The 17,651-nt window shown below is 34.4% G+C and overlaps 1 protein-coding gene across 4 annotated transcripts in view; it reads right to left on the bottom strand.

The window, feature by feature from the left end:
• The window catches only part of DOCK1 (dedicator of cytokinesis 1), a 427,633-nt gene that overhangs the window by 320,368 nt on the left and 89,614 nt on the right, over nucleotides 1-17,651 (bottom strand). For 3 of the 4 annotated variants that reach the window (XM_034436445.3, XM_034436446.3, XM_034436448.3), the window contains exons 8-16: nucleotides 16,870-17,027; nucleotides 15,637-15,718; nucleotides 14,382-14,520; nucleotides 12,454-12,526; nucleotides 10,353-10,495; nucleotides 7,920-8,045; nucleotides 6,959-7,083; nucleotides 4,651-4,749; nucleotides 1,326-1,398 (exon numbers count right to left, since the gene is read on the bottom strand). In XM_034436445.3, the coding sequence (XP_034292336.2) occupies nucleotides 1,326-1,398; nucleotides 4,651-4,749; nucleotides 6,959-7,083; nucleotides 7,920-8,045; nucleotides 10,353-10,495; nucleotides 12,454-12,526; nucleotides 14,382-14,520; nucleotides 15,637-15,718; nucleotides 16,870-17,027 (1,018 nt within the window). The remainder of the gene's footprint in view (nucleotides 1-1,325; nucleotides 1,399-4,650; nucleotides 4,750-6,958; nucleotides 7,084-7,919; nucleotides 8,046-10,352; nucleotides 10,496-12,453; nucleotides 12,527-14,381; nucleotides 14,521-15,636; nucleotides 15,719-16,869; nucleotides 17,028-17,651) is intronic. The other variant, XM_034436447.3, reaches the window with a different exon arrangement.

Below are 17,651 nucleotides of genomic sequence, written 5' to 3'. Positions count from 1 at the left end.
TATAGTGTTTTCATAAATAATTTATCTATTCCCAACCTTCCTTCTTCCCACCTTCTAACCTTCAACCCTGATATGTGTCTATGGAATTAGTTCCCCACTTAAACCTCCATCCTCTGTACATTGAATAGGACCTGTAAGTTTACTTTAGTATAATAAAGATCAACTTCTGCTATGAAGTCTGATTTCCATTACCAGAATATTTTAATATTTATGTAAAGCAGGATTAACACCTTGTTAATTCATCAAATTAACATCCTGTCACAATTGCAGGAGTCTCAGTGGTTCATTAAATAAGTCTATACAACAACAAAATAAAAACATAAAACAATTAAAACATATGGTCCCAGGCCCAGAAAAAAAAATCCCAGGAAAATTCTTCATCTTTTTTCAGAAGGCAAACAAATTGCAGTGCAAACAAAAATGGGAAGGAGAATTTGAATGACAACCTGGATCAACCCAGTGGCCATTTAAAAGATGTATAAGAAAGCACTGTAGCAGCAGTCCTAAATCCTATAGCATGAAGATTATAATAATCTGAAGTATAATCACTCTGGCCACCCCCTGTCTGCTTCAACTTAATTCAAATGCTTCCTACTAAAACAATTTGTAGTTAATGGTCATAAATACATCAGTAAATTACTGTGTCTTGTTTTCATTAGTAAAATTGTTAAATTTTCTGTTAAAATTATTGCTTTCATTCAATGATTAATTTTACAGCAAAAGCAGCAGCTCTTTAATTACATAAGCACTAAACATTATGAAGATGTCAAATCTTACAAGTTCTAAATATAAACACTGAAGATTACATGATTAAAACTTTGATTTTTCTGCCAATATTACAATAAAAATTGAAGCTAGGTTTTTAATGGATTCAGTAACATAAGTTAGATCAGCTGTAATCTTATTACAAACTAGTAAGGCGTTATTAACTGCATTAATAATAAACATGAAACAAGCTAAATACCAGTTTATCTTACTGAAACATAGTAACTTTAAACAGCAACATTAACAAGTGAAGTCAATACTTGGCTTGTAAGTAAAATGCTAACAAGCTAGACTTCATGACTAAGGAAATTCGCAGCAACCCATTAACAGTATAAGCAAGTTAAGGTTGCTTATAAAACGTTGTAAATACCCAAATGTCAGCCTCTAAGAAGCATACACACAATATTATCAATTCGCTTTACCTAAAGAAGTGTAAAGAAGAAGAAACTATAGGAAAAGGCATCAAGACAAGATGTCAAAAGAACAGGGGTTCAAATTAGAAAAAAATATCTTCTTTAAAGTAGCTTTAAAAAAAATAACAGTGGGTGTGAATTACTCACAATCCTGTGATGATCTGTGCCGGAATGTAAACCTTAGGTGACTGCGGTTTACATCTTCAATGGGGATTGCAACCTTCACAAAACAAAAGATAAAGTTATGGATATCCAACATTTTACTGAGATATAATATTTTGCATGTTTTTATTTTTTAATTGTTAATCAGCCAGAGTTGCTCTGAGAGTGAGATGGGCAGTATTTAAATTTGCTCAATCAATACATAAACTAGACAGCTATTATATGTTTCTGTGTTTGTACACACACACAAATACACAAATTATACATACACACACACAGACAAAAATATACTAGCCTAAAAACCTGTTCTCTAATCCAGAAGAGTAACAGTCAATTCAACACTGACAGTACTTAATAGTATTTAAGTTTAAAAGAACCAGCAAATGAATATTGTCACAAGAACTTCCCTTCCTGATTAATTGTAGCCCACTTCTCCTTTATCCAGATTTGAAGTTATAAAGGTGATATGACAACAGCAAAACCATATTTTCAAAAGTATGTTGTTTTAAACAACATTTACTGAAGTATTTGAAACCATAGGATCAGCTGGAACACTTCTTTAATAAGAAAACTTATTTCTCCAGAGATTCAACAGCCAAGTACTCAAAAGAGAATCAGTACTTTTTCAGAAAGCAGAATAGTATGGAATAAAACACTAAATAATTTCTCTTTTTGTTCTGTAACCCAGACTGATTTTTCAGTTAGGCTGGAATTAAGCTGCCAAGAACTCCTCAGATGAGTAATTCAGTGTGTTAGTATGTCATTCAGTAGACCTTTACTGAACTAATGTGAGAGTTTGCACACTGAAAGGAATTACAATGATCAAAGCAGGGACCCCTGCTTCAGAAAAAAGGCAAGCTTCTAGCCCCCATATATTGAAAGAGTTTTGCCATCTAAATTATGTCTAGTATAATGTAACATTAAGTATATTTCTTCTAATAATACTCTTAAATGAGAGCATTTCTGTTCTTGCTCCTTATTTAACTATTCCTAGTCCAAACTTCAAGAAGAGAAGATTGAGAGTTAACAGTTTGCCCATGAACGGAACCTCTGGGCATCTTTTTTATATAGCATATGGTAAAAATATTTTTTGCTCAACCTTCCTTTGTTACTGTAGCCCAATAATAATTACTCATACCTAAGTATGAGTAATTATTACAATTACTCATTCAAGTAACTGTAAGATTACAATTCAGAAATATGAAATAAATCTCCTTCTCTATTTAACTAGTAACAGAGGAAAGTGAAATTGTACTATTGAGAGCAAAAATTTAGAACAGCTAAAAGGTGGCCAGATTCTGGTGTTCGGTGTTTTTCCCAGTAAAAGATTTTTCATCTTCTTTACAAAGGATGTTACCACATCATGTTTATTCTGTTAAAGGATGCTTTCATTTATGATCCAGGTGTTTAATCTTATTGTTATCAAGAAACATCAGATCTCCCAATTGTGGTTTTTCTGTCATTGTTCAGCCTTTTAAATGTTCTGTCAACTTTTAAATAAACTCTCTTGGTCACTTCCTACTTCATATCACATTCTTCTCCCAAAAATTTCACAACAGAGAACTACTGCTGCCATGTTATTCTTAATATTTTAACAATTTTGCATATTTACGTTATCTAACAGAAATTATCTGTACAATCCATTAAAAGTCTTATTGAAGGCTAAATCAATATAAAAGCATTATACTGTTTTTAGCAATACATTATATTAACCTTGCATAGGAAATGGCAACTACATAGATGTAGCAGTACTGATAGTGTGTACAAAATACCTTCACTGTAGATCATCAAATTAATTCCCCGATTTGGTAAAATAAAAATGTCTTTATTATGATATAGAAAACACCACAACAGTGTTCCCTCTAAAGGGAAAATACTGCATGGCTGGGACTTCACTACCAGAAAAGGCCTTTTTCTGAAAGCTACTCATCGTCTCTCATTCAGCAGGAGTATCTAGAGAAGCACTTCAAGTGCAAATCCTATCATCCCAATAGTAAATATGGCAGGTGATGCCTCTTTCAGACAGCCTGGCCTTAAGCACTATTCTCTCCAAATTGCATCTAGAACTGACTCACACCAGAAAACACAGCAAAACACTGACATAATATGCTCATATCAACCATTTTGTCAGTTGCCTAATCACCCTATTCTGAGCTATCTGAAGTTTCTGAACCAATTTCAAAGGCATCCCTTGCTCCTTGCAATAGTCCAAAGAAGAAGATATCAGATGTAAGTAACTGCTGCAAAGCACAAATCTCCCTGACTTTGTTGAAAACAAGTGTATTCCAAGCTATTCAACAAACCCTTTTAGGAAAAGAGCAACCTGTTGTGAAATGAAACAACCACCACGTAACCGGAGAGGTAAATATAGACATATCTGGATTCAATCTCATGTTACTAATCCACATGTATTCCACTACCCAAAAAGGCAGTGCTTGAGTAACTGACCACCTTGCTGTGTTAGATAAGAAGGAAAGTTAAAAGAAAGGTAAAGGTGGAAGTCTTGTGAATTTTGGTGATACTTCATCCCAAATACATTGATAAACTTTCCAGTGGCTTCCTCTAGGTTTAAAAAAAATCAGAGGTACTTTCATATTTGGAATTTCATCCCATAATTACCACAGAACAGGATAATAAAATAATCTTTATTGTCATTTTTTTTTCCTGTGGGACTCTGGCACACATTAAAAATGAAATTCTGTAACCCGTTCTTAAGTGAATCTAGCTTCCCCATTGATTTTGCTTGTCAGAAGGTTGCAGAAGGGGATCACATGACCCTAGGACACTGCAACCGTCATAAATATGGATCAGTTGCCAAGTATCTGAGTTTTGATCACATGACCATAGTTATGCTGCAACACTTGTAAGTGTGAAAAACAGTCATGTCACTTTTTTCAGTGCCATTATAACTGAACGGCCACTAAATGAATTGTTGTTAGTCAAGGACTATCTGTAATGTACATGGAAATTTTGTGGCTAAAATACAGGTAGTTTTTGATTTACAACAGTTCATTTAGTAACCATTCAAAGTTACAATAGTACTGAAAAAAAGTGACCTTCTGACCATTTTTCACACTTGCAACCGTGGCAGCATCTCCATGGTCAGATGACCAAAATTCAGAGCAAAGATATCCAAGTTGCCTAGACTGGAAGATGAAAAGAGACAGAGACAGAGAGAATGTGATCAGTAAAGGACTTCATCTATACTACTCCTTAGCAACACAGAAAGATTATTCTGGCATGGATACCAAGAGGTTCTATATCTCTCTTATCCATTTCTTTTAAAAATAAAGTTTAATGCCAAGCATACCTTTATAGTTTCAAACCAGCGGGGTTGCTTTACTTGATAATATATAACAGATTTATATTCTGAAAGAGCTTCATCTCCGGCCCCAGGAAAAATCACATTCTTAAAACAAGGAAAGAAAGCAAAAATCAATGTTGCAGTTGCAGGTATAAGCAAATGCTATCACTATATTTAAGAGACAATCAGAATAAAAATTAACTTTTAATTCAAATATAATAGTATTTTTGTAATACAGGCAAGTGAAATCTTAAAAATATGTAACAATATGAATATTTGAGAGGTCCTTGGGACTATGAGCTTGCTTGTTTTCTTGCAGACGTTTCATTACCCTACCTAAATAACATCATCAGTGCTAGGAATGAGTGCTGTTTGCTGTCAGTTTATATTCTGGTGTCTTGCCAGTCTATGTGGGTGAGGACGGTCTTAGGGATTGTTTGGTTGGGCTGTCTGCTGTTGGCTTCTTTGGCAGTTTCTTGATTGGGGTATTGCTTATTTGATTGTTGGTCTGAAGTTATTATTATTATTATTTTATTATTATTTATTATTTTATTAGTTTGATTTATATGCCGCCCTTCTCCGGAGACTCAGGGCGGCTTACATTGCTTTTAAGCAATAGCCTTCATACTTTTGTATATACCTGCTTATTAGGGCTTTTGCCCCCCCCCAAGCGGTGTTCTATTTTATACAGTCAGTTTATTGCCCCCACAAACCGGGTCCTCATTTTACCTACCTTGGAAGGATGGAAGGCTGAGTCAACCTTGAGCCTGGTGAGAATTGAACTCGCAGTAATTGCAGGCAGCTGGTAGCTAAATACTACTTTAACAGTAGTTTAGTCCACTGCACCACTAGGCTCCTACCACCAGGCTCCTCCAGTTAACCCTGGAGTTAATCTATGCTGACCTGGGTGCTGATTGCTGGTGGGAAGGTGCTGGAGTCCTTTTGTTCTCTTTTGGGCTGGTTGATGGTCTCTTTTGCATAGTCTATAGATGTTATTAATGTCTATGTGTCTATCGATGGCTGATTTGTCAGAGTCAAATTTTTCTAGAAGCCTGGCACTCAGACAAATCAGCCATCAATAGACACGTAGACAATACAACATGTATAGATTAACTTCAGACCAACAATCAAGTAAGCAATACCCCAATCAAGAAACTGCCAAAGAAGCCAACAGTAAACAGCCCAACCAAAGAATATCTAAGAGCACCCCCACCCACACAGATAGGCAAGTCTCTAGAGTATAAACTGACAGCAAACAGCACTCCACACTAGCACTGATGATGTTACTTAGTTAGGGTAATGAAACGTCTACAAGAAAACAAGTAAGTTCAGAGAGCACCAAGGACCCCTCATTTCAACCCTAAGCTACAAATATTCTCCTTTATTAATATGAATATTTATACAGGTAGTCCTTGATGTACAAGCATTTATTTAGCAATGGTTTAGTTACAACAGCACTGAAAAAAGTGACCTATGATTGGTCCTTGCACTTGGCAACTGGCATGCATTTACAACAGTTGCAATGTCCTTGGGTCATGTGATCAGCCTTCAACTTTCCCAGCTGGCTTCTGATGAGCAGTCAATGAGGGAAGCCAGACTCACTTAACAATTCAGTTAACAATTGCAATGATTTGCTTAGCCATCATGTCAAGAAAAGCATTTTCAAGGCATGACTCACTTAACAATCTCTTTATTTAGCAATGGAAATTCTGATGTCAGTTGTGGTTGTAAGTCGAGGACTACATATAACGCTTTCTTACACATTCAAATGCTTTCTCAAATTTTTTTGACCCAGTCAAATGTCATAAATACAGTAACAATGATTTGATTGTAGGCATATATTGAAAAATATACCAAGAATTCAAGTATTCATCTTTAACTACTATATAATTAGTTAATAAGGAAAAGAATGAAGGAAATTTGTTTTCTAATACTGGAGCACTGGGAGAAAATCAAATAGATTTGTGAAGCATCTTTGCAGTCATCTACAGTTATCTTTAAAGATGCCAAAGAATGAAGAATACCACTGATGATAAATGCAATTATCATTACACCTAGTAGGAAATCAAATAATGTAATGTAATTTCAGATGATTCTCAATTTCTGGATTCAAGTTGTAAAATTATTATTCTTGAAATATATGGCAGCATGGGAAAAGTGTGGCATTAAATTATCCAGTAAATGTTCAGGAGAAAAAAGGGGGGAGGGGTTCATGCTTTAAAAATATTTAACCATGATTTAATAAGTATCTGACTAATCAATCACATCATTTTGAACCAACCCAAAATCAGATTTCAACTTTTTACAAAAATACCTCTAATTTTTTTCCATCTTCATCATAAACAGATACTGTAACCTCTACATTCTTTGCTGTAGTTTTGTTGCCTTTGTCAAAATCTCCTTGAAGTAATGTTACATAAATATCATTACGGACATCACCTAGAAACAAAAGAGAAGAACAATTCACTGATTTAATATATTATAATTAACTTAACCAATATCCTAAAAAACAGAAAGCAAATTTTAAGAATTATAGTGGCTTATGATTTGTTTATCTGTTTTTTCTTACACTTTCCTCTAAGCTATAATAATTTCAATACTACATTTATAGAGAATGCATTCTAGAATAGCAGCAATTATTTAACTTTTTCTGAGCCTGTGTTTTAGAGTGTTGAATGTACAGAAATTTTCAAGACTATCATCTAACCCAAAATAATACTTCAAAAATAACTCATAATTTACACTTCACATATAACAAGAATAGCAATAGCACTTATATACCGCTTCATAGTGCTTTACAGCCCTGTCTAAGCGGTTTATAGAGTCAGCATATTGGCCCCAACAATCTGGGTCCTCATTTTACCAACCTAAGAAGGATGGAAGGCTCAGTCAACCTTGAGCCAGTCAGGATCGAACTGCTGGCAGTCAGCAGAATTAGTCTGCAATACTGCATTTTATCCACTGTGCCATCATGACTCTTCTAAAGAATTATCTGCACTGTGAATAAGTGACAGTCTGCTATGCATGACAAATGAAAATGATTCCTATTGATGCAGCACATTCATAAACAAATATTTCTTTTACCTCAAAGAAAAAATAGAACTTAACTAGATCTTGTTTATGCTAAACAATCCAAATAAAGTTAAAATATGTTCAGACTTCATATTTTTGACAACAACTTTTAATCCCTCCGAATACTATTTAATACAAGTTCATGACTTAACCTATGCCTATGTTGTACCAACATCTTTAATTTTATCACTGTATAGTCTTACCAGGCATAATAATTTCTGGAAAGCCCATTTTCCGTGCCACAGCTGTGGTTCTATCAACTAAGTGAGGAAATTCTTTCCGTATCTGATGTATGTCTCCTGGAAGAAGTTTCAGTGTCACCCACAGACCTGTAGAATTTAGTAAAAAAATATTATTTCGTAAACTGGGGGTTTCACATACAGTCTAACACATTGGGTTTGGTTTTTTTTAATTTTAATATGATGGGAAAATGTAAGACTAAAAACAGAATTCAGAGAAAGAAGAAACTACAGGTACTTCTCAACTTATAACCACAATGAAGCCCAAAATTTTCACTGTTAAGCAAGATAGTTGTTATGTGACTCGTGTCCCATTTTATGACCTTTCTGCAAACAGATGTTAAGCAAATCACTGCAAACATTAAGCAAATCTGGCTTCCCCATTGACTTGGCTTGTCGAAAGCTGGCTCAGAAGTTACAAATAGTGATCACATGACAGTAAAACTGTCATAAATACATGCCAGTTGCCAAGCTCTTGAATTTATTACATTACTATAGGGATGCTACAGCAATCTACATGTGAAAAACAGTCAAAAGCACTTTTTTTCAGTGCCATTCAAATAGTCACTAAACAAATGGATGTGAATTGAAGACTACCTGTGTTAATTTTAAGTAGTCAAATAATCTCATTCCATATTTGACAGCTATTTCTTACTAACTAAACCAAAGATATACAGATATATATATAGATATATATATATTAAGTGTTTTCCTATCAAGACACCTAGTCTACCCCAGCATGTGGGAGGGAACGTGCTGCATCTCGATAGGAAAACACTTAATCTCTTCCCTGGCTGAAGCTGATGAAGGGAGAAGAATTTGTGGCTAAGAGGTTAATACAACTGCCTAACATGCAGGGAGCCCAACTTCGAATCCAAGTAAGGGTATGGCTAGCTGATGAGAGCTAAATAGCTTGAAATAGATCTATACTAGTCTCCCTTTATTTATCAGCAAAATATACATTTGATATAAAATGGTTTGTCGTGAATGCGACTGCTTGAGGGCTCCTGGATTGGAGCTGAAAGGCAAAAGGGATGCAATATGCTCCCTCCCACATGCTGGGGCAGACTGGGTGTCTCGATAGAAAAACACTTATATATATATAATTTGGTTTAGTTAGTAAGAAATAGCAGTCAAATATGGAATGAGATTATTTGACTACTTAAAATTAACACAGGTAGTCTTCGATTCACATCCATTCGTTTAGTGACCATTTGAACGGCGCATATACACATACACACATATAGTGCCTCCTTTTGTTTGAGAACTCTGTATTTTCCATCATCCATATTAATATAGAAAGAAGAAAACAATGCCATCTTTGAAAAATGTAATTACTATGCAGAGAAAAATGAACCAAAATAACTGAACACAGACTATGCAATATAAATAAATCTTACCATAAGAATACCTGGGGCCAATGAAATGAGTAAAACTGTAGTAATTACTTAAGTATAGCTCTTTAAACATTATGTACACAAATATTTTAAATATTTATGAACAATTCAAGCTGAGATTCTAAACTAAAAAGCAGCATTTCTAATGTAATGGTGGTGCTAAAAAATATTGATCAAATGTCCCTATTCAAACTCCCCCCCTTTTTTTTATGACTCTGTAATCCCTTAATTCAGAGTAGAATCAGGGTGACTGGATGGAGCTGAACGTTAGCGGCTGGATACCCTTCCTGACATCATGTGGAATTTGTAGCAGATATTTTCTGCTACATCTGCTGCTACCTAGGATTGATCTCTCAACTTTCCAAGTGAGAGGTGATCTTATAAGATTACTTTACCTCTTTTTTTTTAAATCCATATTAGTTTATTTTACACATTAATAAATTGCAGCAGTGATACACAGACAAATGAAGATAAGCCTTTTGTTTTCTTAAAAACAATCTTTAAGACAAAAACAAAAAGAAGCCTTTTATCAAACTTTTAAATAATTTTTGCAAGAAGCACACAGCTATTTCTAAAATATCTTGAAAAGGGTTTCTACATCCATATCCAGTTTCTATTAAGGCAGCAAGAGAACTAAATAATAAACTGAATAACAAAAAGCATGTAGCAAATATATGTATGCAAAGCTCAGATAGATTTATTATTTTTGATATAGCCAACTAACCATGATCTCAAATTAAGATTTTTTTACAGTAAAAAACTGAAAAGCACATTAATAAGATGATGAATGTTAGATGTCAGTGAAAGATGCAAAAATGATAAATGCGTATTTTAAAACAGGGCTTCAGAATGATCGTCATTCTTCATGAAGCAAAAAAGGAGCAAATCAGAAACAAGAAACCTTTTCCATGCTAAGAACAACCCAATAGTTTTAGTACAAAACTGATTACTTTCCTAATCATTGCTAATGCTAACAACCTAAGGAAAGGAAAATACCTACCTTGACCCTTATGATTAACTTCTTTAGCAGCAATCACTTTGTTTATTACAGTCTGAAGAAAATCATTCTCCCCTGCCACCCTGGGTGAAAAACGGGATGATATGTTCAACTGCTTGTGTCGAATGGTGTTATCCAATGCTAGCCTGGAGAATGCACATGACGACCAACACCAAAAGGTAACAAAGATGGAAGGGGCAGAAAACCAGAAGTCATAGAACAAAGACGTAACAGAGAGTATCACACAGGTGACAAAGAGTATTTGTTAGTCGGCACAAGACAAAGAAAAAAAAAGGAAGACACAGAAAGATAATCAATCAGGAAACTAATAAGGAGAAATGAATTTATGATTTCAGAAAAAAACATAATCCAGATTTATCATGGAGGTATGTAGAATAGAGATGGAAAGCCTGAAAAAAGTTACATATAAAATAACAACACCAAAATGTAAAGCATACCACCCCCATGGACCAGTGAAGTCCAGTTTCAGGGATGAAATGAATTGACTACAATTCTAATAACAAATAACAAAAAGCAGAAAGCTACTACAAATAAAAGTAGCTTAGTGGGGTTGGAAAACAATCAAGAAAATCCATGAAACGATTTTGCTACATGATGGAAAGGATGAAAATATTGAAGTAACAAATGAAATGTAGTATTTAGAAAAATGTCATCCACCATCCCAGAACAATTTGGCCCCATGTTTAATGACAGCTGTTATATTTTTTCAATGGTGTCCAAAATTCAACACATGGAAAGAAAAATACCAAGTAACACAAGAAAGATACAATACAAAATAAATAAGTAACAGGAAGTTCTTCATAAATTGCATATAACTCACTTTTGATAAAAGTTTTTTCTAAAGAATAATTTAATTAACCATAATATAAAAAAGAAAGCTACAAAACATGAATGGAAAATATTTTATTTCAGAAATTCAGATCCATGAAATATCTCATTTCATTTTTAACCAGAATGCTTTTAGAAATATATAGCAGACAATTCATAATATAACACAAAATAATACTATTGGGATCATTTGAGAAATATCACCAAGAAAATATTAATTAAGCAAGTGGATCTTTGTTTCATTTATCTCAAGCCCAATTTTATTCTCTCATTGAGGCTTTCATTTTATACCAGGAGTGCCACCCTTGGCAAATTTTAGACTTATGGACTTCAATTCCCAGAGCTGGCTGGGGTATTCTGGGAGTTGAAGTCCATAAATTTGCCATTTTATACTAATTTATGCTATTTAATTTTCTTCTTTTTATTTAAACAGCATATGCTGTATTATAGATGCACCCAAATAATGTTCATTTGTTTGTGTTTATTATATAACTTTTTATATAAATTTATGTTTGCATATATGAAAACCAAAAAATGCAAACACATTCAACATTAAGCTTATTGGAACAAATGATGCTCTTCTACTCAATCACTATCATTAGCCACTAATCATAGAGCAGTCTGTATTCTGGTTTTAGAAATTTGATAAATAGATTTGATAAATAAATTTCATTATACTCTGAGGATTATTGTTCTGTTACTTCTACTACAAGATCTAAACAATTCACATTCATGTATCATGTTTTTTCTTTAAATTTAAAATACTGTATTTTATCTTAGTCCAAATATTTTATGCACACATATCTTATTTCATTGAAACAAAACAAAACAAAACAGATAAGTTCTAAAATGTACATATTTGAAACTATTAATATTCTAATACCCACATCTCTGATTCTTATCTAAGAATGGTACTAACAATTCAAGATTTTGAACTGCAAAGTTAAATAGAAAATGTATTCACAATACAGAGGACTTTATCTGCAGGCAGGTTGTGCCTATAGAAACACTGAAATTATTTTAGCTTTACAAAAAAAAATTCAGAGCTGGCTATTTAATTCTTTGGGAAGAGACTGTTTAATCACATTGGTTAGTTCCAAAGTAAATCATTTTTTCTTCCAAAACTGTCCTGTCCATTTATTTTTTTTATTCTTCACATTTTCAAAACTGAGAGAGTTTATTTTTAACAAAGAATCATAACCCATCTATTCCTGATATCAGTCCTGATTACTTTTCTGTATTAATTTGCACTTACGGTTGAAATGGAATGAAGTGCTGCTTGTCTTCATCATCTACTTTCCCATTAATTATGTCAGTTATATCCATCACTGAATTCAAAGAGAAACAAGCCTCATTAAGGATTAAGTTATAATGGAAAAGAGTGGCAAACAGTGATGATAACAGACTGCTTGGAATTATTTTCTATCAAGAAGTGTTACTCTGCTGAAAGACAAACTTGCTTCACTCGTATCAGTAAAACAAGGTGAAATCTTCTGGTGGTAATATTGGGTATTTATTGGCATTAACCAATGAATATACAGTATCTATATCAACATCTACATCCATATCCTAAATTGATACAAAATGATTTTTAAAACTTAAAGCATTAAATTGATAGCAATCATCCAAAGCCAAGAAAAGAAAACCATGGTTGTGTTTCACAAGATAGGCAGGCACCTTGTCCAAGGGCTCTTGAAATGTTCTTACCTCTTTTCTATTATCCTTCAAACTAAATAACAATGGGTTGAGCCAGAATGAATCCCATTACCATGACACTCTACTTTGGAAACAGAGGATTTGGCCAGTCTTCTGTTCAATGTCAAAGGCCACAGTTTTGTCCCCTTGAAGTCTACCTCAAAGCTTTCTTTCTGGGAGGAAGGGCAGAAACTACCTCACTGTATTTTTTTTTCTGGGCCCAATGAATTGAGCTAACTGGTCTTCCCATTGTCATTATTGTAGGTTCCTTTGGATAGCAAGTCACCTCACAATGAGCTGGTCACTCTTGCACCCCTTAGGATCCAGGGGTGAAATGCTCCTGGTTCGGACCGGATCGCTTGATCCGGTAGCAATGGAGGCGGGTGGTTCGGAGAACCGATAGCAAAAATATCTGGGCCTCCCCATGCTCATCTGAACCGCACAATCACCAGAGGCTTTTTTTTTTTACTTTTAAAAGCATTTTTTCTATAACCTCTTCGGCCAAAAAATGCTTTTAAAAGTTAAAAAAAAAGCCTCTGATGATAGTGCAGCTCAGCTGGGATCGTCGAAGGCTTTTAAAAGAAAGAAACCCTTTTTTTCTTTTAAATGCTTCTGACGATCCAAGCTGAGCTGCCTGATTGGCAGAAGCTTTTTAAAAAACCGATCCAACCGATCAGCTTGGATTGTCAGAGGCATTTAAAAGAAAAAAAGGGGGTTTTTTTTCTTTTAAAAGTCTGTGACAATCCCAGCTGAGTTACCTGATTGGCAGAGGCGTTTTAAAAAAAGCCTCTGCCAATCAAGCAACTCAGCTGGGATCATCAGAGCCTTTTGAAAGCATTCTTTTACAGCCTCTTCGCCGAAGAGGTTGTAGAAAAAATGGTTTTAAAAGTAAAAAAAAAAATATTGGCCATGCCCACCCAGTCACATTACCCCCCACCACCAAGCCACGTCCACAGAACCAGTAGTAACAAATTTTAGATTTCACCATTGTTAGGAGCGCTGTGCACCCACTGTGAAGCACTTCTCATATATACCCTCGCACCTTCCTGACCCATGCAGCACCTCTTCCTTCGCATCACCACTTCAATCCACACAGCAATTCTCACACATATCCTGCCTCCCTCCCCCATCCTTGTAACCCTTTACTACCTGCAGGTCTGGAACTTGCAACTTCTTGCCAACTTCTCCACTGACTTTGGTCAGGTTGGGGAACTAAGAGGAAGTTTCCTTGCCTAATGACTGTGGGATTCAGTTAATCATGGCAACTGGAACTGCAGGGATTGCCATCGCTAAGCGAGGCAATCATGCTTTACAACCACGTCACTTAGTGATAGAAATTTCAGTCCCAATTACTACTATAAGTTGAGGACTTCCTGCATGCAAAAAATATGTTACAAAAAGATTGAACAAAACTATAGTAGGTCAAATCACTTCAATCCCCAGCAGCTGCTATTATTGGCAAAATATTCTGACAATGTACTGTATTACCTGCTACACCAAAAGGTCGCCGTAGCCCAGAAGTTAGTTTCCTTGTGTTGTTCTCTCTTTGTTCCATTCTGCCAACTCGTACAATCTGACACACAAAACTGATCTTCTCTCTCTTCCGGTCTTTACTGCTGCCAAGGTCCTAGAAATGTGAATTTTTTTCCTTATAAAATCATCTCACACAGCTATTTTACAATTCATACTGAAGTTTTACTATTTAGCCTGTCATTTCTTCATTTTTACAATCATTTTTACACAGCTAAATGTTCATACGGCTAGTTAAGGGATATATTTACTTGGATCTGTTAAAAGCTGTTATATAGAATCTTGAATAATTTTGCTAGATTTAAAGGCTATTTTCCCTCTAACTGTGAAAAGGATTCAAATCTGTTTATTTTAGAGAGAGGACGAAGAAATGTTATTTTAATAACACCATAGGGAAATCCATGTAGATTTTAAATGCATTAACAAAGAGTAAACAAAACTTATGAAGCACATCTGCTTAAAACAGTCTTTTTTCCCAGTCCTGAAAAAGCAAGCAGAACTCCATCAAGGACCAATGATCGTACATATGCAGATATCAGAAAGAACACTTGCAGGAATAGAAAGAAGCCCTCTTCTACCATCAAACCATTTGTCTACCTCTTTATCGTTTATGTCACGTTTTACCAAAGCTTCTAGCTTTGAGCCTTGGTGGAGCAGCAGACTAAAGCACTATTAAGTAACACTAGCTGCCTGCAATTACTGCAAGTTCAAATCTCACCAGGCTCAAGGTTGACTCAGCCTTCCATCCTTTCGAGGTACGTAAAATGAGGACCCGGTTTGTGGGGGCAATAAGCTGACTTTGTATAAAAAAGAACACCGCTTGGGGGGGGCCGAAAGCCCTACTAAGCAGGTATATACAAAAAGTATGAAGGCTATTGCTTAACGCATTGTAAGCCGCCCTAAGTCTTCGGAAAAGGGCGGCACATAAATCGAACCAATCAATCAATCAATCAATATTAAGAACAGATATATTTGGACCCAAAATTCCTAGCTATCACAGCCATTGAAATTTTCTAGTGTTGGCTTTCTTCTAATTTATGCTAGAATGCCAGAATGGAAGGCTCAGCTCCGTAATATTTAAAGGACTCTTTCCCATTTCTAGAGTTACCAAAAAATTAACTTAAGGCTCTTTGTATATATATTCTGATACGACATGGAAAATACTGAAGCAACCGGATAATGTAAGTATCACTAAGATAAAAAGAATATTTACCGTAAAGACTGCTCGAAGATTATGTAATTTATCTATGTCTTTTGGTAGACCAGAACTTGACCATCTCACCAGATAATTCTCACTATGTAAATAAAAATAAAATTTGACTGTCTTATTCATTATGAAAGCAAAAGCAGTTTTACGTTCAAGTATGTTAACATTATATTTAAACAAACACACTGAAGGGTATTCAGAGTTTGATGCAAACCAGATTTATTTATTTGCACAATTTATAGGTTGCCCAATGCTTCTAAGTAGTTTACAATTAATAAAATAAAAATGTATAAACATTTCTTTAAGTATATCTCTCTATAGATAGATAGATAGATAGATCAGATAGATAAATGATAGATAGATAGATAGATAGATAGATAGATAGATAGACAAACACAAATATCTCAGATATAAATAAAAAATGGAAATAAGTCAAAGTATGTATTTTCTTCTAATTGTTACTGAATAAAATTATCTCGGAGTGTAAGGAAGAGCTCATTTTTTTCACCATAACACACCAACAAAAAGAGATTAGCAACATGCTATGTCTAAAGCAAAATAAATTCAAAACAGCTTTCTCAAATTCATTTTCTAGTGATGTGTCAGCTTACTATGTGAATTTTTTAAAATACAGATTGTAAACAAAAAGCATTATACTTATTTTAATAATCATTTATATTTGTAATGTATCATTTGTTTCAGAGCTTTCATCCTGTCTGATCTCAAAGCAGACCTGTGATGTTGACTATTATCATTCTGTTCTAGGATGAGAAAACATCCATCTCTTTCAGAAAAAGAATCCATAGAAGATTTTTTGATGGGTTTTATTCTTTCATGTGAAGCTATATGGACATGCAAAAACAAAGGATACTGAATATCCATTATAAAAGTTCTAAACCTTTTAGCATTGCATTTTTAATGTCTCATATTATACAAATTGGGAAACCCACAAGAAAAGTTATTTGTCTTCTTGTTATTGTAAAAGGTAATAGCACAACAGGACCAGAAGGTCCCAATAATGCCACAAACTATATAAATGGTAATTAACACTACAACCTTTCATAGAGACCCGATGATTTAGAAAATTTCCACAGACAATTTGCGGCTAATGACTAATAGCAGTATTTCTCAGATAGCCTCTTTGTCCTTCCCATGTTAATACATATTACATAAAATCTGTTTTATGCCTTTGATATTTTGAAGTTCTAAAGCAAGCATGGGAGCAGTTAAAGCACTGACCTTATAAACTTGGATTCCAAAGGATCATACAAAGACATAAGGACTTCAGCATCTTCTCCAATTTTGCAAACAACATTTTTCAGATTTACAAATAATGCAAATGAAGGTGTTGCAGCAAATTTTGCTTCTCTACTAATGTCAAGGTTCTGCTTTTGAGACTACAATCCAAGAGAGAAAAGAAAAAAATATATACAATATTCTGCAATTACTATCGTTATATAGTAATACAATCAATTACATAAATCTACTTTTGTAAGTGCATATGGATTGGGGTATAATTGTACAATTAACTAATCCCTAGTCACCTTCATTCCATTTATGTCTGCTCTGCTAAATGTAGAACTGTTCTGAGAGATGTGGAAATGTAAAAAGTGAAAGAACCCGAATAGATTTTGCAGGACTACCTTCAAAGTAAGTGAAAGCACAATTCACTATTTCTATGTGCCTGAATAAACAGACTAATTACATATTTGCAAATCCACACAAATCCTGGCGAAGCATAGAATTTATCATTTATGAATGCAAATTTCAGATTCTGCCTACAATATTCCCCAAAAGTCTAGAAAAAGGTGTAATACTACTACAGCCAGATAAATCAAATAATGTATTTTTGAAAATATAAATGTGAAGAACATTTTTGACTGAGCATTGTGCCCAAACTTTTTTGTAAGTGTACAAAAGATTCAGTGCATGAGTTCTCTTTTACAAAGCAAAATTGGTTTCAGATGATCCAAGGCAGTGGTCCCCAATCTTTCTGTCACCAGGGATCAGTTCTGTGGAAG

Source organism: Pantherophis guttatus, chromosome 6, assembly GCF_059756535.1.
Source record: "Pantherophis guttatus breed Tessera chromosome 6, ASM5975653v1, whole genome shotgun sequence".
Taxonomy (NCBI): Eukaryota; Metazoa; Chordata; class Lepidosauria; order Squamata; family Colubridae; genus Pantherophis; species Pantherophis guttatus.
This window is presented reverse-complemented; position numbering and strand designations above follow the sequence as displayed.